At 43.6% G+C, this 24,273-nt stretch overlaps 2 protein-coding genes across 2 annotated transcripts in view; both read left to right on the top strand.

Moving 5' to 3' along the window:
• The window catches only part of TNNT1 (troponin T1, slow skeletal type), a 119,563-nt gene that overhangs the window by 13,774 nt on the left and 81,516 nt on the right, over positions 1-24,273 (top strand). The window lies entirely within an intron of this gene.
• LOC118095496 (deleted in malignant brain tumors 1 protein-like) overlaps positions 1-24,273 on the top strand; it is a 49,785-nt gene that overhangs the window by 23,050 nt on the left and 2,462 nt on the right. The window contains exons 7-13 of the mRNA XM_060281244.1: positions 1,536-1,862; positions 4,596-4,901; positions 10,400-10,714; positions 10,818-10,820; positions 20,510-20,815; positions 21,289-21,591; positions 22,997-23,302. Coding sequence (XP_060137227.1) covers positions 1,536-1,862; positions 4,596-4,901; positions 10,400-10,714; positions 10,818-10,820; positions 20,510-20,815; positions 21,289-21,591; positions 22,997-23,302 — 1,866 coding nt within the window. The remainder of the gene's footprint in view (positions 1-1,535; positions 1,863-4,595; positions 4,902-10,399; positions 10,715-10,817; positions 10,821-20,509; positions 20,816-21,288; positions 21,592-22,996; positions 23,303-24,273) is intronic.

The raw sequence follows: 24,273 nt of genomic DNA, 5'->3' as shown, positions 1-24,273 counted from the left end.
AAAGATAAATATTGCATAGGAGCCTGGAATGTAAGAACCATGAACCTTGGTAAGCTGGATGTGGTCAAAAATGAGATGGCAAGAATAAATATTGACATCCTGGGCATCAGTGAACTAAAATGGACAGGAATGGGCAAATTCAGTTTGGATGACCATGGTATCTACTACTGTGGGCAAGATTCCCATAAAATAAATGGAGTGGCCCTCACAGTCAACAAAAGAGTGGCGAAAGCTGTACTGGGATGCAATCTCATAAATGATAGAATTACCTCGATATGAATCCAAGGCAGACCTTTTAACATCACAGTAATCCACCGCGGGTGGCGCTGTGGGTTAAACCACAGAGCCTAGGGCTTGCCGATCAGAAGGTTGGCGGTTTAAATCCCCACGACGGGGTGAGCTCCTGTTACTCGGTCCCAGCTCCTGCCAACCTAGCAGTTTGAAAGCACCTCAAAGTAGGAAGGTAAACGGCGTTTCCGTGTGCTGCTCTGGTTCGCCAGAAGCGGCTTTGTCATGCTGGCCACATGACCTGGAAGCTGTACGCCGGCTCCCTCAGCCAGTAAAGCGAGATGAGCGCTGCAACCCCAGAGTCGGTCACGACTGGACCTAATGGTCAGGGGTCCCTTTACCTTTAATCCAAGTTTATGTACCAACTACTGGTGCTGAAGAAACTGAAATTGACCAATTCTATGAAGACTTACAACACCTGAAGGAAACATCTTCTGTCCCTGAAACCATATTACAGAGGTTCACATGTTACATTAAATGAGTGTAAACAATACATAATAGTAGAGCTGTAAAAACCAGCAAGTGTGCACTCTTTCACAGAAACACTTGCACACATGTAGAGGCAAAACAAAATAAAAAAAATTCCTTCCAGCAGCACCTTAGAGACCAACTAAGTTTGTCATTGGTATGAGCTTTCATGTGCATGCTCACTTCTTCAGATAGGAAAGCTCATACCAATGACAAACTTAGTTGGTCTCCAAGGTGCTCCTGGAAGGATTTTTTTAAAATTTTGTTTCGACTACATCAGACCAACACGGCTACCTACCTGTAACTAGAAACACGTAGAGACAGTATTAACTGTGATTCCCTCCTGGGGTTGGGTGAGCTCCCTGTTTTGACTTTGGGGGTGAAGGGGTCCCCCAGGGCTGCAGGGGAGGGTGCCTGGGAAAGAGAGAAGGGGCAGGACAGAAGCCCAGACAGTAAAATGGCTGGTGGGCTTAGAGCAGGCATCCCTAAACTGCGGCCCTCCATATGTTTTGACCTACAACTCCCATGATCCCTGCCTAAGAAGACCAGTGGTCAGGGATGATGGGAATTGTAGTCCAAAACATCTGGAGGGCCGAAGTTTGGGGATGCCTGGCTTAGAGCATCAATGGCACCCTCTGGAGGCTTCACCTCAGGCAAAATTTCTGGCTAAGCACCCTGACTTTATTAATCCTTTCATGCATTAATTAGATTTAAGCCTGTTGGTTATATGAGGCTGATTATCGCACAGAAACAACAAATGTGCCTTTTAAAAATTCTAGAACCACCAGAAGTCAGATTGGTGAACGGCTCAAGCTTTTGTTCTGGAAGGGTGGAGGTGCTTCACAACCAGCAGTGGTGGACACTGCGTTCTCATTTCTGGAATCTGCATGGTGCCCAAGTGCTGTGCAGGGAAGTTGGCTGTGGATCTGCATTGTCAGCCCAGGAAGGACCTCACTTCGGAATAGGACATGGCCCCTTCTTGCTGGAAGATATTGTCTGTACTGGGGGAGAATCTGCTCTCAGATACTGTCGAATAAAGTACATACAGGGAGCAAAAAGAATAGATGCTGAAGACCATTGGGAAGATGTTGGTGTTGTGTGCTCAGGTAATGGGTGTGAATGCCATACTGTGGACATAGAAATTGGTTTTTAAGTTAAATCAGTCTGTCTCTTTTGTTGGCAGCATATTGGTATTGGTAGTCATGAGAAGGGGAAAGAGATACACTCCACAATACATCTTTCCTTTTTCCCACATCTCTCTCCATTTTCGTGCTTATGTCTGACACAAAATCTAATCTTGTAGCTCTTATATTTTCAAAGGGTGGATCTTGGAAGTTTAGAAGGGTTTTTTAATGCAATGGTGGGGAACAATTGACACACAGGCCATATGCACTGCAAAGGAGAGTTCCCTTATACAGGCCACATCATAGATTTTTGCTTGGAGGGAAACTTGCTATTGGAATGAATGGTTTTTCCTCTAGACTAAAAGCTGTGTTTGAAAGATTAGGGGAGGGATACTGCACTGTGATTCCTGTGCTGAAAATGGCTCCCACCGACTACGATAGGCCCTGAATAAAAGCCTTTCATTTGGTGTACAGTCAGGCCTGGTGCGTCCATTTAGGCGGACTAGGCCATTGCCTAGGGTGCAAAAATGGAGGGGGCGCTGCCGAGCGTGCCCCGCAAAAAACCCGCCGTGCCACCGCCACCCTCCCAAGGCGCACGCTCGCGCTCCTCCCGCCTATGAAAAGGACGCTGAGAGCTCCCCAGCGGCGGCAGGCGCAGCGAGCGAGTGGCGGCAGTAGTGGCGGCAAGCGCCCACAGCCGAAGACTTCAGCTATGGGCGCTGCCGTCGCCTGCCTGCTCACCAAGGAGCTCACAGCGTCCCCTCCACAGGTGGGAGGAGCGTGAGCCAAAAGAAGAGCTCAGCGCCCTCCCGCCTATGGAGGAGACGCTGTGAGCTCCCCAGCAGCTGCAGTGAGCAAGCGGCGGCAGCGCCCGCAGCTGAAGCCTTCAGCTATGGACGCTGCTGCTGCCGCTGCTCACTCACTGCAGCCGCCGCCACTGAGGAGCTCAAAGCATTCCCTCCACAGGCAGGATGGCGCCGAGCTGCCCTCTTGGCTCGTGCTCCTCCCGCCAATGGAGGGGACGCAGGGGTATCGGCGCGCGTGCGTCATGACGCATGTGCGCCCGGGGGGCGCCAGAAGGTCTTTTGCTTGGGGCGCAAAAAGCCCTAGCGCCGCGCCTGTGTACAGTGGTACCTCGGTTTGTGACCGCAATCCGTTCCGCAGAGGCAGTTGCTCGCCGAATCGGTCGCTCATCAAAGGCACGCTTCTGCGCATGCGCGAAGTGCCGATAGAGCGCTTCTGCACACACACACGCTGCGCCGATCGCTTCTGCGCACGCGCAAGCTGCGCAGATCGCGTCTGCACATCCGATGCCGCGGAACCTGGATGTAAACACTTCTGGGTCTGTGGCGGTCGCTCGCCGAAGTGGTTGCTCGCCGAGGTAGGCGTGAACTGAGGTTTGACTGTAATAGCAGTTCCCCTGGCCCCCCACCAACACTAAATGTGCCACAAAGGGCAATTTTTGGGTTGGGCTGCAGCTGAGGAGTGGAGTCATCCTCCTGTCCCCATGAACTGCAGCTTGGAGCTTGAGTACCTATAGAAAACCCTCAGCAGAGAAGGTCAAACCAAATGATTTGTGTGTCAACTGAATTGACATGTAAGAAGAACAAGAGGCACTGTTTCTGGAGTTTCTGCTTGTGGGATTTTATATTCCAGGCCACATGTCTCAGGTTTGAGATCAGAGACTTGGTTTTGTTGCTTTGGCAGCAGTACGTGAGGGGAAAACAACTTGACTCAATCTCCCCTTTTGTTGTCTGCCTGTTGGTCTAAGTCCTATGACAAGAGAGGCTTTGAGCATGCTCAGAGTGCATTTCCTGGGCCCTGGATATTTTGCTGCTATTGGCAAAACAGGAAATTCTACCTACCACTTGCATTGCCACCACTATGCACCCACTGACACCCACCTTTTCCACTCCATTTCTACTGCCCACTTGCCCACTTATAATAAAATAATAATAATTTATTATTCTACCCCACCCATCTGGCTGGGTTTCCCCAACCACTCTGGGCAGCTCCCAACAGAATATTAAAAACACAATAAAACATCAAACATTAAAAATTTCCCTAACAGGGTTGCCTTCAGATGTCTTCAGATGTCTTCTAAAAGTCAGACATCTGATGGGAGTGTATCTGAAGAAGTGTGCATGCACACGAAAGCTCATACCAAAATAAAAACTTAGTTGGTCTTTAAGGTGCTACTGAATGAATTTTTTTATTTCACAAAATAAATCAATTTTACATTACAGAATAAGAATTTGAGATTCCTATTGTACAAAATCTGGCTACCAGATCCCCTTTCTTTATAGATACAGTGGTACCTCAGAAGCCAAATGGAATCCATTCTGGAAGTCCGTTCGAGTTCCAAAACATTCGGAAACTAAGGCACGGCTTCCAATTGGCTGCAAGAAGCTTATGCAGTCAATCAGAAGCCGCAGAATTCACATGGGACGTTAGGGATCTAAAGAACATTCAAAAACTGTAACAATCATTTCTGGTTTTCAGTCGTCCAGGAGTCGAAACATTCCATTCCCAAGGCATTTGAAAACCAAGGTTTGCCTGTATCGTGGAAAGGGTGATAGGAGGATATGGGGGGGGCAGGGTAGGTGGCTTAATTCTCAACTCCTCTATTTCATTCATTAGTTCCCAAGCTACAAACAAGGTCATATGACAGCTGTGCCTTTTTTAATTTAAAAATCCCCTCTTTTCCCCCATCAGAGATCCGCCTAGTGAATGGCCCAAGTCGCTGCTCTGGGCGGGTTGAGGTGTTTCACAACCAGCAGTGGGGGACTGTGTGTGATGCTGGCTGGGATTTACAGGATGCCCATGTTGTGTGCAGAGAACTGAGCTGCGGAAATGCCTCTCAAGCATTTGGTGGAGCCTTGTTTGGCCAAGGATCTGGTCCCATCTGGCTGGCGGGAGTCAACTGTACGGGAGAAGAAGCATCCCATACCAAATGCCCGAGAAGGTCATGGGCAGAGCACAGATGTGATCACAGCCAGGATGCAAGTGTGGCGTGTTCAGGTAATGTTGTAGGTGTTGTAGGAGAGGTTTTGTTTAGTGCACCCTGTGCAGGGCCAAACGCCCAAAGCAAGTATTTCTAGATGAAAGCTGGATGGATTCATTCTTCGGGTGGCAGAAAATAATTGAGACAGAGAGAATGGCAGAAATGTTTGCCAGGTACTCGGGTAGAAAATGCTAGCTCTAAAACTGGCATTAGTTCCTCCTAAACAGGAGCCAAGAGCTGGATCATTTATCCATCAATTTGTCCTTATGCTTAAATCTCCATATATCCCTTAAGCTTTTCTACTAAATTGAAAAGGTTGTTGTTGTTGTTGTTTAGTCGTTTAGTCGTGTCCGACTCTTCGTGACCCCATGGACCATAGCACGCCAGGCACTCCTGTCTTGCACTGCCTCCCGCAGTTTGGTCAAATTCATGTTCGTAGCTTCGAGAACACTGTCCAACCATCTTGTCCTCTGACGTCCCCTTCTCCTAGTGCCCTCAATCTTTCCCAACATCAGGGTCTTTTCCAAGGTTTCTTCTCTTCTCATGAGGTGGCCAAAGTATTGGAGCCTCAGCTTCACGATCTGTCCTTCCAGGGAGCACTCAGGGCTGATTTCCTTAAGAATGGATAGGTTTGATCTTCTTGCAGTCCATGGGACTCTCAAGAGTCTCCTCCAGCACCATAATTCAAAAGCATCAATTCTTCGGCGATCAGCCTTCTTTATGGTCCAGCTCTCACTTCCATACATCACTACTGGGAAAACCATAGCTTTAACTGTACGGACCTTTGTCGGCAAGGTGATGTCTCTTTGTCTCTGACAAAGACAACAGGCATATAAAATTGAAAAGGTAACACTCCCTTTCTTTGAGTCCGATTTCCTTATTTTCCGACAAATATCCAGGGAGACTACCCCGTTAGTATCCCCCATCAGAATTATTTTCTGATCCATATAATCAAACAGTTTTTCCTCTAATATTTTGTAGTATTCCAATTTTCTTTTATTTGGTGCGTATATTCCTACAATTCTTCCCTCTTCATCTTTAAAAATTTGCTGCGGGTCATATTTGTCATTTACATAAATTACCACTCCCCTGTGTGTGTGTGTGTGTGTGTGTGTGATGTTATAAATTCTTTTCCTAATCTTTTGTTTATTAAGACTCTTCTGTGCTTTTTTGCAACATGTGTTTCCTGAAGACAAATTATATCCAAATTTTGTTTTATTAAAACGTCTTCTATTTTATTTCCTTTTAATTTATTATTCAGTCCATTAACATTCCATGTCAAATGTTTCGAATCTATTCTTCCAATCTTATTACACACACACACACACACACACACACACACACACACACACACTTTATGAGTCTTTTTGTTTCTCTTCTTCCTGTTTATCTCCTCTATCTTCCAGGCCTGTTTCTCCCTCAGTTATTTTGACTCCAAGCTGTTTTTATATTCCTTTCAAAACTGACTTGTCCTTACATCTATGCTTTTCCTCTTTGTATGAAAATGAGATCCTTCCAGAAATTCCCACCTGTTTTAAATTTATTGTAGAGCTTAACTGCTCAGAGCCTGAGGCTTCTCACCGCAGGGTAGTGAATGGATCCTAGCACTTGTGGCTCAATCTCGCCTCCTTCCCCCATCTTGCAGAGTGGATCAGAACCAAGATAGCTCACTAAGAGCACAGTCAGATGCCCAGCACCCAAAACTGCCTTTTGGGTTTCTTCCAGGGATACATTTACGTTTCCCCTAAATCCCTTGCAACAATCAAGTCTGCCCCAGAGTACTAGACTCACACTCCAACATCTTTCGCGGCAAACTGGAAGTCCCTTAGGCATTCAGTTCTTACGCGTTCCACATTGTCCTTAGAGAAAATTGTCAGCCTTTTCCTCTAGAACAGGCACATCCAACAGGTAGATCGTGATCTATGGGTAGATCACTGGACGTCTGTGGTAGATCACTGGTAGATCACTGGCTCCCCCCAAAGAAGCTCAACAAGTTTGGCTCCCCTAAAAAAAGCTCAAAACTGTTGCCCTGCACACACACACCCCCAAACAGGGCTTTCCTCCTCCCTAAAAAAAGCTCAGCAACTTTGAGCTGAACCCCAAAAAAGGGGATAGATCACTGCCAGTCTTTAACTCTGAGTAGATCGCAGTCTCTTGGGAGTTCCATCTGGTACCATATGGAAGTTGACTACCCCTGCTCTAGAACTTCTCACAAATAAGTACTGTATATTCCTGCGTATAAGAATACTTTTTAACCCAGGAAAATCTTCTCAAAAGTCGGGGATCACCTTATACGCCGGGTCGTATTTCTTATTCGGCGAGTATATCCCAAACTCTATATTTTAACTGGAAAAGTTGGGGATCGTCTTATACGCCCAGTCGTCTTTTACGTCGGAATATACGATATATAAAACTAAAGATTATACACATGGTGTAGTGCGAGGGGAATTTGGGGGAAGGATTAAACCTTGGTTCTTGCCCTGCGTAGCTTGATGGTGGGTGTTACGGTCCGGTCGGCGAGCGTCAGGACCAGAGGCAAGATGGTGGTGAAGAAGCAGGGTCGAGGAGCAAGGCAGAGGCGAAAGTCCACGGGGCACGAAGCAAGGCGAAGGCGAAGCAAGGGTCCAAGCAGCAAGGAGCAAGCAAGGCGAAGGATCCAGGAACAAGAAGCAAGGCGAAGGTCCACGGGGCAAGAGCAAGGCGAAGGCGAAGCAAGGGTCCAAGGAGCAAGGAACAAGGCGAAGGATCCAGGAACAAGAAGCAAGGCGAAGGTCCACGGGGCAAGAGCAAGGTGAAGGCAAAGCAAGGGTCCAAGGAGCAAGGAGCAAGGCGGAGGATCCAGGAACAAGAAGCAAGGCGGCAGCAAGGCAAGGGTCCAAGGAGCAGGAGGCCAGATGCAACCAGGCAGGGATAGCGTTGCTGTGGCAAAGAGCTGAAGGGAAAAGCTGAGCTTTTAACCCTCCCAGCTCCTGCCACCAGGTGCAGTGAGATCTCAAGTGGTCTCACCTGGGTGACTACTCCTTGCCTCTCCAGCACAAGCTGAGGACTTCACCTGTGTGGCCACGCCTTGCTTCTCCAGCACAAGCTGAGGCAGGCCCCAGTCCTGCAAAGCACCACAGGCCCCAGAGCCTAACTCCTGCCCATACTCCTGACACTGGGTGTGTAGAATCCTAGTATGCAGAGAATGGAATGTGGGGTTCGTTCTTCTTTAAAGAGAAACGTTCCCCCTTGGGTTTCCTTAATTGCTGGGAGGTGATTTACTGCCCTGCCTGGAAGAAAGAAGATGTTATCTGGGTCTTGGCTTGTAAAAGAGCAATCAATTGTAATTAGTCTGTTGGTCTGGGAAATTCTCAGACCTGGGAAATTCGGGAGGGATTCATACCCCAGGGCGTTTGTGAATTAACATTCTCACAGCTGTATTACATTGTTTTGATATGTGGAATTAGGAGCTAGGTCTTTAATCATTGGATCTTGACTGATTAAAGAATCCCTTCAATTGGTTTAAGATCGCAATACCTCGTGGGGTTAATGAGGATATATACTCCCCGTCTAGAGGTGCAAATTGCTGTCCTTTGGCAACCTTTGTCAATGCTAATGTCTGTCGTTGAGAAGATTGCTGGAAGTCTGCCAGAGTGTTCGCCATGCCCCTTGCTGGAGTGCAGGGACCTGATGGAGAGACTTTTTGATTTAATATTAAGATTGAACTTTTAGGTGTGAGTACATTAGTTAGAATAAGGTTTTATTTTAATTTGTATGCTTTGTAAGAAATGTGCACCCTCTTTATAAGTATTTTATTTTACAATAAATACTGAAAAGTATTTCTTGTTTTGTCTTACCTGCCTTTGAATGAGTGAAGCTGAGTCCAGAGCCGGACCATTCAGATGCTACTAGATATTTTGCTGCTAATTTGGTTTATAATTTGTGAACTAAGCCGTGCAACCCTGATAAGGGTAGAAGGAGTCTCCCTAAACCTTCTATGGGATTGTACGGGCGGGGAGTGGTGGCAGCCTGCTGGTAATTGTATTGCCAAGCTCTAAGACAGTCCCTGGCTTTATCTAAGTTCCTGCCGGTGTTGAGGGGGGGGGGAATTAGATGCCTATGAGGGGAGGGTGTTGAAGGAGCTTCAAAGAACCCCCTACACATGGTAAAAGCTGTTCCCAGACCCATGTGCTGTTCCTATTGCTTTCAAAACAGCACTAGTATAACCTCATTCATTGAATTCATATACCACCCTATACCCAGAGGTCTCAGTTTGAATGTCTCCCATCTAACAGAGAACAGAAGAAAGGACAGATGAAGAAGTGGCAGAATAAATAATATTGCTTTTATACTTTCCAGGACAAGTCAGATTGGTGAATGGCTCCAGTCCTTGTTGTAGGAGAGTTGAGGTGCTGCACAACCAGCAGTGGAGTTCCCTGTGTGGAAACTCCTGGGATATGAGAACAGCCCATAGTCTGTGTAGGGTACTTGGCTGTGGATTTGCTTTGTCTGACACAAAAGGAACTCACTTTGGAAGTGGAGTTGGTCACATCTGGCATATTCATATGAGATGTACTCTCAAACAAGTTGTTCTTGAAGGTTGTGTCCAAGGATTCCGAGAAGATGACTGCAGGAATTGAGAATATGCCGGTGTCATGTGCTCAGAGGGTACCATAAAATAGCCATAGAAACTGACTACACCAAGAAACCCAATTAATATGACAGTGTGTCAAAAAGAGCTACTTTTTATCATTCTTAAGACAAAAATCTAAGAAAGTGTAATTATAGTTGTGGATAAAGAATGATGCTTCATGTTTTGTGAGAATTGGTGCTTCAGAGTCTGTTCATTCCAGCCCTAAAGTGAGCCCAATTAAATTATTTTGAATTATCTGGTAAACTGCAGTCTTATGAGAAGGTTAAAATGTTGAGATAATTATGAGTTTATTTGTATGCTGCTGTAATGCTCAAAGCAGCACACAACCACAAATAGAGTAAAATATAACAGCATTTCAAGGTAAAGCATTCATGGTTCCCCCACATCTCTCTCCCCCCCCCCGCTCTTGTCCCCCAACGGCACGATGACAATGACAATAGTGTTCTCATACCGAACATAAACAAATTGTAAAAAAAGGCTCCTACATGATGAAATCAAGGAACCTCAATAGAAAAATCATGTAGCTCAACATGTAAAACAGGAATTGCAAAACATGTAAAACAGGAATTGTGAATAACCGTTATAGGAATTGATTATAATCAGCTTTAATATTTAGAAAATACTTAAATATTTAATATAGAAATTAAGAGGGGCTAGGAAAGATGTATATGTAATAAATCTTTATAAGGAGTTTGGACATTTTTACCCCTGGTTAAAATTTCATGTTTGTGTATAGTGGGAAATGTGAGCAACAGACAAAAAATACTAGCTGGAAATGCCAGCATGGCCACCTGCCCACTTGTTATGCCTCAGCCTAAATGGAAGCTAGGAAGACTGATGAACTGGAGGGTGAAGAAACAAAATTTCCTTTAATCTTTACAGACCCCCAAATAATCAGATTGGTGAATGGAACAAGTCCCTGCTCCGGAAGAGTTGAGGTGTTCCACAACCAGCAGTGGTTGACCATGTGTGATGAGGGATGGGACCTGAACAGCGCCAAAGTTGTCTGCCGAGAAATTGGCTGCAGCCCTCCCTTGTCAGTCCCAAGAGGAGCTCATTTTGGAAGAGGACATGGTCCTGCCTGGTTAACTGGTGTCCATTGTCAGGGAACAGAAGCCACGTTCAAGGAGTGCACCCCAAACAACTGGCAAGCAAAAGACTGCAGCCATGGAGAAGGTGCTGCTGTTGTGTGCTCAGGTAACAGAAATACTGTAGGCTTAGACACTGGCTGAAATTTGAATCATGGCTGTTATGCCAAAGCTGGCTTCTCTTGAGCTCTTATCATCCTGGGAAGGGGCAGAGGGTGAACCTTCCTCTTTTTGTTGCATACTCTTTTCTGGGTCTCATCTAGAACACAATTCACCACCACATTATATAGGTTCCCGCAGTGTTTTTTCTAGGCTTTGTTCTGCCTCCTGCATCATTTTTGTCCTTTCTATTCACTTTTAAGTGGAAGTGATGATATTCCAGCTGAACTATTTAAAATTTTAAAAGATGATGCTGTTAAGGTGCTACACCCAATATGCCAGCAAGTTTGGAAAACTCAGCAATGGCCAGAGGATTGGAGAAGATCAGTCTACATCCCAATTCCAAAGAAGGGCAGTGCCAAAGAATGCTCCAACTACCGCACAATTGCGCTCATTTCACACGCTAGCAAGGTTATGCTTAAAATTCTACAAGGCAGGCTTAGGCAGTATGTGGACCGAGAACTCCCAGAAGTGCAAGCTGGATTTCGAAAGGGCAGAGGAACCAGAGACCAAATAGCAAACATGCGCTGGATTATGGAGAAAGCTAGAGAGTTCCAGAAAAACGTCTACTTCTGCTTCATTGACTATGCAAAAGCCTTCGACTGTGTCGACCACAGCAAACTATGGCAAGTTCTTAAAGAAATGGGAGTGCCTGATCACCTCATCTGTCTCCTGAGAAATCTCTATGTGGGACAAGAAGCTACAGTTAGAACTGGATATGGAACAACTGATTGGTTCAAAATTGGGAAAGGAGTACGACAAGGTTGTATATTGTCTCCCTGCTTATTTAACTTATATGCAGAATTCATCATGCGAAAGGCTGGACTAGATGAATCCCAAGCCGGAATTAAGATTGCCGGAAGAAATATCAACAACCTCAGATATGCAGATGACACAACCTTGATGGCAGAAAGCGAGGAGGAATTAAAGAACCTTTTAATGAGGGTGAAAGAGGAGAGCGCAAAATATGGTCTGAAGCTCAACATCAAAAAAACCAAGATCATGGCCACTGGTCCCATCACCTCCTGGCAAATAGAAGGGGAAGAAATGGAGGCAGTGAGAGATTTTACTTTCTTGGGCTCCTTGATCACTGCAGATGGTGACAGCAGTCACGAAATTAAAAGACGCCTGCTTCTTGGGAGAAAAGCAATGACAAACCTAGACAGCATCTTAAAAAGCAGAGACATCACTTTGCCGACAAAGGTCCGTATAGTTAAAGCTATGGTTTTCCCAGTAGTGATGTATGGAAGTGAGAGTTGGACCATAAAGAAGGCTGATCGCCGAAGAATTGATGCTTTTGAATTATGGTGCTGGAGGAGACTCTTGAGAGTCCCATGGACTGCTAGAAGATCAAACCTATCCATTCTTAAGGAAATCAGCCCTGAGTGCTCCCTGGAAGGACAGATCGTGAAGCTGAGGCTCCAATACTTTGGCCACCTCATGAGAAGAGAAGAATCCTTGGAAAAGACCCTGATGTTGGGAAAGATGGAGGGCACTAGGAGAAGGGGACGACAGAGGACGAGATGGTTGGACAGTGTTCTCGAAGCTACGAACATGAGTTTGACCAAACTGCGGGAGGCAGTGCAAGACAGGAGTGCCTGGCGTGCTATGGTCCATGGGGTCACGAAGAGTCGGACACGACTAAACGACTAAACAACAACAACAACAACAATTCACTTTTAGTTGGGGTGGGGGCTGGGGAGTTGAAGGGACACCATACCAGTTTAATGCAATGGCTGAATTTGAAATAACTAGAAATCTCCAGAAAACCTAATTACAGTACTATGGACCTTTTACATATTCAGTGGCTATTTCTGCCCACAGCTCTTCTGGGGGAGGGTGTGCAAGGGGAAGGAGTGCCCTTCCAGGGACTCTGGGGTGCCCTGGGAGTCTCGCCACACTTGCTGCTACAATGGTAAAAACTAGTGAGGAAACAAAAGGGGGGGTAGAAATTCCTCTGCTGTGCTGAAATTTGGAATATATCCAAATGATGATGATAACCATAGCAAGGAGGAAATTACTGCCCTTCCCTCCAAAATTCTGGAAATTGGGGTGGGTGGGTATCAAAATGAATATTTAGCTTAGTACAAGGATATTTTTAAAATGAAAACGATGCCCCCCTAGTGAGAAGCAACAAACAAATATCTATCATTGTCAAAGAAGTGCCCAGTTTCAGGCATGACTTCCAACGAACAAAACACTTCAATAGATTCTGTTTCGATAAGCTCTGATAACTAGGGGCAATAAAAAGGGAGGATGAGCAATGTGAGAGGTGGAGATATAAATCTGTCTTTAAACATTCTACACCCAACAGAGATCAGATTGGTGGGTGGTCCAAATATTTGCTCTGGGAGATTTCAGCTGTTCTACAACCGGGATTGGATCACCCTATGTGTCGATGATTTGGATCGGAACACTGTCCAAGTCATGTGCAGGCAAATTGGCTGTGGACCCTTCCTGCTACACGGAGCAGTATCTGGTTTTCTTATACCAAGATTTGTGCCAGAAAAAAATTTCACCTGTGAGGGAACAGAAGCTTCTCTCAACTACTGCCAAGGAAGATATGTCCCTAGAATGATGTGCACGGGTTATGGTCATTATGAATGCTCAGGTAATATTAATTTCCTCGTTTTTTTTAAATTCCATTTAAAACTCACTTCCTATGAAATGTCTCAAATCATTATAGCAATCAAAACAATGAAAATGTTTATGTATAAACAATTATAATATATTCAATTAATAAAGCAAATAAGTATATTACAAAATTTCAAATCCAATACCAAAAAGGCAATAGAGATGGCGCCTGTCTGATATGGCACAGGAGGAAGTTGCAAAGGGTGGGTTCCACCAGGCTGAAGGCTGAGTTCTTATGGACCTCCTGATCAGATGCTGTCTGCAGGAGACCTTCTCCCAGAGAGTGCCGTGATTGGGTGGGCATGTAAATGGTGAGATGGTATTGCCTCACATGTGCCCTCTCGACCACTTCAGTTGGTGGAATTGGCACTACTACAGGTGCCACATAATACCCATTCTGCATCTGTAAGTACTCAATTGTTGAGTGTGGCAGTGCCTCCCTGCCTATTGGAATCCATTGCTGGTGTGAATTTTAATCTGTTTGAGTCTCTTAGGTTTTGTGGGTTTTTGATGTGTTGCAATTTTTTCCTGATTTTATAGTTTTATCTCTTTGTAAACCACTATGACGTTTTGTACACTATAAATTTTATGAAATGAATGAATGAATGAATGGTCATGGAAATGCAACTCGTCCTAGGTAGGATATTTACCTATCTTAAATAAACAGGCAAGGCCATAGATCAGGCATCCCCAAACGGCGGCCCTCCAGATGTTTTGGCCTACATAATAATAATAATAATAATAATAATAATAATAATAATAATAATTTTTTATTTGTACCCCGCCCATCTGGCTGAGTCTCCCCAGCCACTCTGGGCGGCTCCCAATCGAATATCCAAACAATACAGCAATAGCACAATTACAAAAGTCACAAACAATACATAAACCACATCAAAAAATACAAAACCGAAAGGAAAACAATTTCCACATAAATCAAAATCTAAAACTAAGAATACAGCCTTAATAAAATGACATAAATAAAAAATAACACGAATTTTTTTAAAAAGCAAAACAAAACAGAGCCCTCTCTGCCCAGCAACAGCAGTTCTTATAGGCCTTGCTTGGCCCCGCCCTGGGCCAGGTGGTGAGTGGCAGGACTGGGGCCTTCAGGCGCTGAGCAGGGGAGTCCTCCTGGCTGGTGGCAGCAGCAGCAGCAGTTCTTATAGGCCTTGGCCCCGCCCTGGGCATAGCTGCCAAGTTTTCCCTTTTCTCGCGAGGAAGCCTATTCAGCATAAGGGAAAATCCCTTAAAAAAAGGGATAACTTGGCAGCTATGGCCCTGGGCCAGGTGGTGAGTGGCAGGACTGGGGCCTACAACTCCCATGATCCCTAGCTAACAGGACCAGTGGTCGGGGAAGATGGGAATTGTAGTCCAAAACATCTGGAGGGCCAAGGTTTGGGGATGCCTGCCATAGATAACCAACAAGACCATCCAGTAGGTACCCCTTGATGTATTTAATTAAACCTGCTGCAGCAGGTCAGTACCTCCAGATCAAAACTCCTGTGCCAATCAATAGTAGGACTGCAGCTATGAATAGCCTCTGGAGCCTAACCTAGCAAATGAATGAATGAATGAATGAATAAATAAATAAATAAATAAATACGTTTATTCTGAATGGGCTCTGCTGGAGCCTATTCAAACCCTTTTGCTCCCTCCCTCCTCCACCAATCAATCCCCTTTTCTCCATTTCAGTTTTGTTCTGACTGTATTTCCCACAACAGTACAATATGGCACTACAGATTGCTATGATGCATTGCTGATTCTTCTTCTTCTTTTTATTGTTTTTATTCATTGATTGTATTGTTGAGGAAAACCAAAACCAGAACTGAAAAGTTAAAAAGCCTTTTTCAATCTCCGCAGGGATCAGGTTAGTGAACGGTGGAAACCACTGCTCTGGGAGAGTGGAGGTGCTCCACAACCAGCGATGGCTGGCGGTGTGTGATGATGGCTGGGATCTAAACGGCGCCCATGTTGTGTGCAGGGAATATGGCTGTGGGGAAGCCTTGTTTGTCCCAAGAGGAGCTCCCTTTGGAAGAGGATGCGGTTCCACCTCCTTGGCTGCAGCCAGGTGTCAGGGAATGAAATACAAATTTAAGAAAGGTCGCCTACACTGGGAAAGACGTAAATGCAGTCAAGGAGAAGGTGCCAGTGTTGTGTGCTCAGGTAATTCTAGGTTGAGAGAAACTGGCTACAAAATGAATCAGCCTTTTTCTCAACAGCAGGGTTCCCTTAAGGTTTTTTGCGGAAAATCATGGGAAGTGGAAGGGAGGGATTTTTTTAAAAAAGTTTTTTTTTAAGTGTTTACCATTTTAAAAAGCATAATTCATCCACATAAGTCACAAAAAGAAATAAACGTACATCCCCTTTCCCCCCTCCCCCCAACCAAGGACTTCCCTCAACCGCCTCTTCTGGTTCCTTATAATATTTTCTCATTCTGCATATTTTAGTATATCTTAATATCATTCTCCTTTACCTAAAATGTTCTATTTCCCCCCAAATTTATGCCAAACCATTAAAATCCCATATTATACTTGTTTGTTTTCAAATCATCATCCTTCCTTTTTCATATTCTATTTTGTTAATTATAAGTGTTTACTCCAACCCTGCTAATGAATCTAATTCTTTACAATGCTTCTGCATATATAATATAAACACATTCCAAACTTAAAAAAAAAACCTCTGTTGCCTTTATCTCTTAATCTTGCTGTGAGTTTCACCATCTCTGCATATTAAATTTAAGTTGTTCTTTCGTTGGCATCTTGTCGTCCTACCGTCTTTGGGCTAAAAGGATCCCGGCCGCCGTTGTTGCATACATAAATAAGTCCTTAAATTCTTTTGGTATTTCTTGGCCTATAATGCCTAATAAGAAAGCTTCTGGTTTTTTATTAAATGTTATTTTAAACATCTTTTTCATCTCATTATAAATCTCTTCCCAATAACTTTTAATTATTTAACAATTCCACCACATGTGGTAAAACGTCCCTTCTTTCTCCTTGCACTTCCAACATATATTGAAACTTAATTGGTGTCATGTACATCGATACATCATTTTCATATAATTCTCTTTCAAAATTACACAATCTGTAAATTTTAAATCAGTTTTCCATTATTTTCCCACTCTTACATTTGTATATTATGCCCTATATTTTGTGCCCACTTAATCATTACAGACTTGATTTCTTCATCTTTAGTTTCCCACTCTAACAGCAGACTGTATGTCTTCTTCAGAATTTTGGTACTGTATTATCATCTATCATTTCTCTCTGAAATCTGGACAAAGTATAACTAAAACCTTTCTTTTTATTCTCTTTAAAAAGCCTCATTTATTCTCTTTAAAAAGCCTCAATATTTGGAAATATTGTAGCCAATCATTTACATGCTCTCTAATATCCTTAAAATCTTTCAACTTTCCCTTTCAATCTTTCAAATTTCCCTTCTGTTTCCGTTAAGAGATCCCTGTATGTAAGCCATTTTTTTTCTTCTTGTCTATTTTCGTTATTGATGTTGTTTCTATTGGTGACAGCCCCCATGGGGTATTTTGTTCTAATAAATCTTTATACCTCTCCCATACTTTTAGAAGTGATCTTCTGATTATATGGTTATAGAATCCTTTATGTATTTTCCCTTTATCATACCATAAGTAGGCATGCCATCCGAATTTGTTGTCATATCCCTCCAATTCTAATACATCTGTATTATATAATTTGATCCAGTCCTGGATCCAGGGAACACAGGCAGCTTCATAATATATTTTAAAGTCTGGAAGGGAGAAGCCTCCTCTATTTTTAATATCTGTAAGTAACTTGTATTTTATTCTATGTTTCTTCCCTTTCCAGACAAATTTAGAAATATCTTTTTGCCATTTCTTAAAGCATACTGTGTTACTTATTACCAGGACTGACTGAAATAAAAACAACATTTTTGGCAATACGTTCATCTTAATTACTGCTATCCTCCCTAATAACGATTAATTCATTCTTCTCCATATTTCTAGATTCCTTTTTCTTTCATTCCAAATTTATCATAATTGTCTTTTAAAATATTTATATTTTTGGTTGTTAACCAGACCCCCAAATATGTGATTTTTTAATGGATCTCTATTTCTACATTTTGTTGTAATTCTATTTTAACATCTCTTGCTAATTTTTTTACTAATAATTTTGTTTTATTTTTATTAAGCTTAAATCCTGCCACTTGCCCAAATTCCTGTATTTTCTCTAATACCCTCAAAAGAGAATTTTTAGGAACTTCCACCATAATTACAAGGTCATTTGCATATGCTTTAAGCTTATATTCCTTTTTCCTACCATAATTCCTTTAATGTTTTTATCTGCCCTGATATTTCTCACCAGGACTTCCAAAACCAAAATAAATAAAAGAGGTGATGGGGACATCCCTGACTTGTTTCTTTCTGCATTTTACATCGCTCTGTTACTACCTGGTTCACAATTAATTTGGCTTTTTGATCAGAATATATAGCTTAAATCCTTTTTCTAAATCTTGCCCAAAGTTCATCTCTTCAAGAACTTTTTTCATAAAAATCCCATGAAACATTATCAAATGCTTTTTCAGCAAGTATAAACATCAGGACCGCTTGTTTTTCATTGGAAGGGAGGGATATTAGTCCCTTTTTTGTACACCACTTTCTAGATTTTATGTTGTAGAACCAGGCACAACTTTAAATGGGCTGTAACTGCCAAATCTTTCTTTACTAGTATTTGCCAATACAGCAAGTGCACTATTTAAGAACAATTCTTCCTCTGGGCTCCTGTTCTGCTCTTTCCCTACATTCTCACCTTTCTTTTTTTGTTTCAAAAGTGGTGACTAACCTGAAACTTGACTAATTTCATCCAGTTGCCAAGGATTGAATAACTTGCTAGCCTAACATTCCAGACATATCAATATTTCAGCAGCATCTCAGAAATCAGCTCCTTTCATGCTCATCCATTATACATTCTCACTTATAATCAGCAACATTATCTTAATTTGACCAGATTTTGCATCAGCGAAAAGGAATAAGGGCACATTTCCAGTGGTGATGATTGTGTGCAGCAGAATGCATGCCGTTTATCCATAGCCCCATTCTTTTGCCATGAAAGTAGGCAGGTTTGTTCTGCCAATTAGGCCAGCAGAAATCTATTTAAACGTTTTGAGGAAGACTTCAATTTTGAAATTCAGGATATTAAAAGCATATTTTTCCTCAATGTTTTCTTGGAAATGCTTTGCCATTGTGGTTAGTTGCATTGGCACATTGGTCCAGGACCATATTCCCTCATAATATCTGGAAGTCATGTTTCCTCAAAGATGGTGTTTTTTCAGCAGGTTGCTCTGCAAATAGAGAGGACACTCCCTCCCAAGGGATATGACATCCAGATAGAGCATCTTTCCACTGATGTATTATTGGGGGAAATGGCTCGGGGTGTTTTAGGAATGTGAGTATGTGTGAAAAAGAAGAAAGGGGAAAAGAAATATCTCCAATCCAGCATTTTTTTGGGGGGGAGGTCCCCTTTAAATTTTAAAGTAATGGTCATCATCTTTATAAACGACTTGGATGATGGGCTTGAGGGCATCCTGATCAAGTTTGCAGATGACACCAAATTGGGAGGGGTGGCTAATACCCCAGAGGACAGTATCACACTTCAAAATGACCTTAACAGATTATACAAGAGGAATTTTAACAGGGAGAAATGTAAAGTACTACACTTGGGGGGGGGGTGAAAGGCACAAATACAGGATGGGTGACACCTGGCTTGAGAGCAGTACATGTGAAAAGGATCTAGGAGTCTTGGTAGACCACAAACTTGACATGAGTCAACAGTGTGATGTAGCAGCTAAAAAAGCCAATACAATTCTGGGCTGCATCAATAGGTCAATTCTGGGCTGCATCTAGATCAAGGGAAGTAATAGTACCACTGTATTCTGCTCTGGTCAGACCTCACCTGGAGGACTGTGTCCAGTTCTGGGCACCACAGTTCAAGAAGGATACTGACAAGCTGGAATGTGTCCAGAAGAGGGCAACCAAAATGGTCAAAGGCCTGGAAATGATGCCTTATGAGGAACGGCTTAGGGAGCTGGGCATGTTTCACCTGGAGAAGAAAAGGTTAAGGGGTGATAGGAAACCCATGTTCAAATATATTAAAGGATGCCATATAGAGGAGGGAGAAAGGTTGTTTTCTGCTGCTCCAGAGAAGCGGACACGGAGCAATGGATTCAAACTACAAGAAAGAAGATTCCACCTAAACATTAGGAAGAACTTCCTGACAGAGCTGTTTGACAGTGGAATTTGCTGCCAAGTAGTGTGGTGGAGTCTCCTTCTTTTGAGGTTTTAAGCAGAGGCTTGACAGCCATCTGTCAGGAATGCTTTGATGGGGTTTCCTGCTTGGCAGGGGGTTGGACTGGATGGCCCTCGTGGTCTCTTCCAACTCTATGATTCTATGATCAGCTGACTAATGGTGATGGCAGATCTGACCTCCACAGATAGCACCCTGTGCTTGTCAGGTGCCTCCTCCGCTGCTGTGCAGCCACCACTGTGCTCCCACCACCACCCACTCCCACCACCCACTTTCTGTCTTCTGTTTTCCCTCTCCTCCCACCACCCCATGTTCCTTCTCCATTTACCCCCCCTTGCTTCATCACAGCTTTTCTCCTCCCTATTCTATGGCATCTCACTTTCTCGTATTTTCCATACCTTGATACCCACAGAGTCCAGCTCAAATTGCATGCTGTGTTTGTAGCTGCCTCTTGATGGACAGGCTCTCTGCTTTGCAAGAGAGCAGCTGCAGCCTCCAGCCAGTAAGCCATGCTGCAAAGGCAAGAGAGAGGTTCTGCTAGGTTGGCAGAATGGAAAGAGGATAAGTGTTTTGGAGGGTCCAAGAAAGGGGGTCAGATGAGCATTATCCCTCCACCACTTGCCAGTTCAGGAAAAGAGAAACTCCAAGAAGGTGCAAAGGACGACTGAAGAGGTTCGGAGGGCTGCATTTGGTCCCTGAGCCTGATATTCCCTATCCATGCTCTAACCTAGAACCCTTAACATTTCCCATGGAAGCTACAAAAAATGAGGAACTGGGAGATGGAGGCACAAAATGGACTTTAACCATTTTAAACCCTGCAGATATCAGATTCGTGAATGGTACAAGCCCTTGCTCTGGAAGAGTTGAGGTGTTCCACGGCTCGGAGTGGGGGACTGTGTGTGATGATGGTTGGAATCTGAGCAGCGCCCAAGTCGTGTGCAGGCAACTTGGATGTGGGGAAGCCTTGTCGGTCAAAGAAGCAGCTCACTTTGGCAGAGGCAATGACCCCATCTGGCTGGATGAGGTCAGATGCGAGGGGACAGAAGCTACCCTCCACCACTGCCCCCTACAGCCTTGGGGAGAACATGACTGCAAGCACGAAGAAGATGCTGGCGTTGTATGCTCAGGTAAAAATTACAATTAGGAAATAGTCCTTATCGTGGTTTTTATCTTGTATTGTTACGTTGTGAACTGCTCTGAGATCTACAGATGAAGGGTGGTATGCAAATTTAATATATAAATTAATTAATAGGAGCCATACAGTTGGGTTAGAAACTGGTTACAAGCTGAATCAGCATGTCTGTTTTGTCATCAGCACATTTCCTTCAGCTCTGCTGCTGATAATCATATCAATGGAAACAGGAAAGATGCTCTGTCTACATTTTTTCCCCCTCTCCTCTTTCACACAGTCTTTCCTTCGCTTCATATGCACCACATTAAATAGGTTCAAACCATGATTTGTGTGGATTTTATGCAACATTCCGTCCTCTTCTCCATCGTTGTTATCCTTACTGTGGAGGGGAGCAGGTGAACTTGCATCTTATTAATTTTATCTATCAGTAGACTCAGTTTCAGCTGAAGCTGTTTCCATTCTCAACAGAGATCAGATTGGTGAACGGTACAAACAGCTGCTCTGGAAGAGTTGAGGTGCTCCACAACTGGCAGTGGCTGGCTGTGTGTGATGATGGATGGAATCTGACCAGTGCCCAAGTTGTATGTAGAGAGCTTGGATGTGGTGAAGCCTTGCTGACTGCAGGAGGAGCTCACTTTGGAAGAGGAAATGGTCCCACCTGGTTGTCTGGTGTCAGTTGTCAGGGGACAGAAGCTGCCTTCAAGGACTGTGACTTACAGTGGAGAACACATGATTGCAGCCATGGAGAAGTTGCCCATGTTGTGTGCTCAGGTAATAGGCATAGTGTGGCCTTGGAAACTGGCTGCAAGTTCAACTAGTAAGTCTATTTTGCCAAGAGAAGGTTGCTGAAGAGTTCTGATGCTGATAGTTGAGCTGGGAGGAGTATGGAAGAGGTGCAGTTCACAGTATAATTTTCATTCTGTGTCATTTTTGTTGTAGATACAGCTTTCTCTAGAAGCAAAACAAGTGTACCAATGCCGTTCTAGCTTTCTAGATAAGCACTAGGTGTGAGTAACATTCCCTAGAGGAATTCTAAATCCAAATGACATTTGATGTCCTTCATAGCCATGGCATCATGTCTGGAGTTGCATGCTCCTATGCCTTTAAAGTGAATCCAGTGCACATTCTTGCCCTCAAAGAATTCTGGGCACTGTAGTTTACCCTTCACAGAGTTACACTTATCACCAACCCTTACCAAACTACAGTGCCCAGAATTCTTTGAGCAGAGTCCAGAAAGGGAGAGCCCTGATATCTGGTGCCTCAAAATTCAACATTTCTCTCTTTCTTCCCACTTTGTACTCTCCATCTATTGATAAGCAAACATAGCAGAGTAGGTGGGTTGAACCCAAGAAGTGGCACTTCATTAAAAATTTTCTTTTGATGGAAAGAGGAGAGAAATGGCAAATTAAACTGATGGACTTATGCCGAAATGACAAAACTGACTGGAAAGCTCAGGAACCAAGAGGACAAAACCTTTAAAAAAGAATGGGGAAAATTTGTAATTTATTTAGAAGACTACTATAAGCAGATGAAAACATTAGCAGGATTTTAACCTCACTTGTGCTGTAACAAATACTATGGATATGGATCATTTAAAATATAGATTATGAAATGATATGCAGTAGAAAATGTTTATAATAGGATCCATGGAGGAGATGGGAGGAAGTCTCGAGATAACAGAGAAATCTCTTTATATGGATTTGTATTTGGTTTTGTTATAAATTTATATTTGCAAAATCAAATAAAAAATATTTTGTTAAAAAAAATCTGTTTAAACAAGCCTATTTAAAGATGTAATGCTGACATGTGTTTTAATATCCATGATAACATTACATACTTTATTTAATCTCTGTTTAATGGTGACTTTTATTGATAATTTCAACGTATATTCTTTTTCTGTTTAAGGGTTTTCAAATAATATTAAATAAAGTATAAATGAATGAATGAAACTTGTAGAATCAGAACCTGAGGCTTCCAAGATGCAGAGTGGGCCTTAGGTTTGAGCCCCTCTCATTGCATAGGAAGAGCGTTGGTTGGTGACAATAGCAGGCCCAGGACCCCCAATTCTTAACCCTTCTCTTTAACAAGCAAGATCCAATGCCACATATTTGTTACTATGATCAACTCTTTTTGTCTCATCGGAGTTTTCACGTTTAGTTATTTTTTGTCCCATCAGAGCTCCGCCTAGTGAATGGCCCAAGTCGCTGCTCTGGGAGGATCGAGGTGCTGCACAACCGCCAGTGGGGGACTGTGTGTGATGCTGGTTGGGATTTGCAGGATGCTCACATTGTGTGCAGGGAACTGGGCTGTGGAAATGCCTCCAAAGCATTAAGTGGAGCATGGTTTGGACAAGGATCTGGTCCCATCTGGCTGGAGGGAGTCAACTGCACTGGGGAAGAAGCTTCCCTGAACGACTGCCCCCAAATTCTCTGGGGAGAGCACAGCTGCAACCACAGCCAGGATGCCAGTGTGGAGTGCTCAGGTACGTTTGCAGAGGAAGTTGTAATTGGCAAGCCCAGTAGAGGGCTTAGACCTCTGAGATCACTGAAGATCGTATTCTTATTTTATTACAGTGGTACCTCGGTTTACAAACACAATTGGTTCCGGAAGTCTGTACTTAACCTGAAGCGTACTTAACCTGAAGCAAACTTTCCCTTTGAAAGTAATGGAAAGTGGATTAATCTGTTCCAGACAGGTCCGCAGAGTACTCAACCTGAAGCGTACTTAACCCGAGGTATTAGTGTAATTGGTTCCAGAAGTCCATACTTAACCTGAAGCGTACTTAACCTGAAGCGAACTTTCCCATTGAAAGTAATGGAAAGTAGATTAATCCATTCCAGACAGGTCCGCGGAGTACTTAAACTGAAAGTACAGTACTCAAACCGAGGCGTACTTAAACCGAGGTATGACTGTATTGGCATCTTAAAAGAGCATCTTTAAAGTCTGGAGGTTATTGTTTTGTTTCTTATTCTGCTGCGTATTTTTGTGTGTTTATACTATAAGCCACTCTCTGATCCTCAGATGAAAGGTAGCATGGAAATTCAATAAATACATAAATGCATACATAAATACATATATACATAATGATGGCCCGTTCCATTCCTCAGCAGTAAAACCATGCTGTGTGCATGATTCCCATAGAGGGCCCTGGGGACACAATTCTGCCTTCCTCCTGCTCCATGCTAAGTTGCTGGGTAGGAGGCGGGGTGAGCACAGGAAAGTGCCTTAGAGAGGCTGAGACCATTGGTCCATCGAGCTCAGTAGCGTCTGCCATAGCTCTTCAAGATTTCGGGAAAGTTTCTCCCCACGTTACCTGCAGGTGCCAGGGATTTAACTTGTGAGTTTCTGCATGCAAAGTAGATGCTCTGCCTCTAAGCTATGTCCCTTCCCCAAACAAGGGGAGCCATGGAAGCAGTTAACAGATTGGGGGAAACAGAGCCAAGCAAGTCCTGC

This window comes from Zootoca vivipara, chromosome 13 (assembly GCF_963506605.1).
Source record: "Zootoca vivipara chromosome 13, rZooViv1.1, whole genome shotgun sequence".
NCBI classification, from domain to species: Eukaryota; Metazoa; Chordata; class Lepidosauria; order Squamata; family Lacertidae; genus Zootoca; species Zootoca vivipara.
This window is presented reverse-complemented; position numbering and strand designations above follow the sequence as displayed.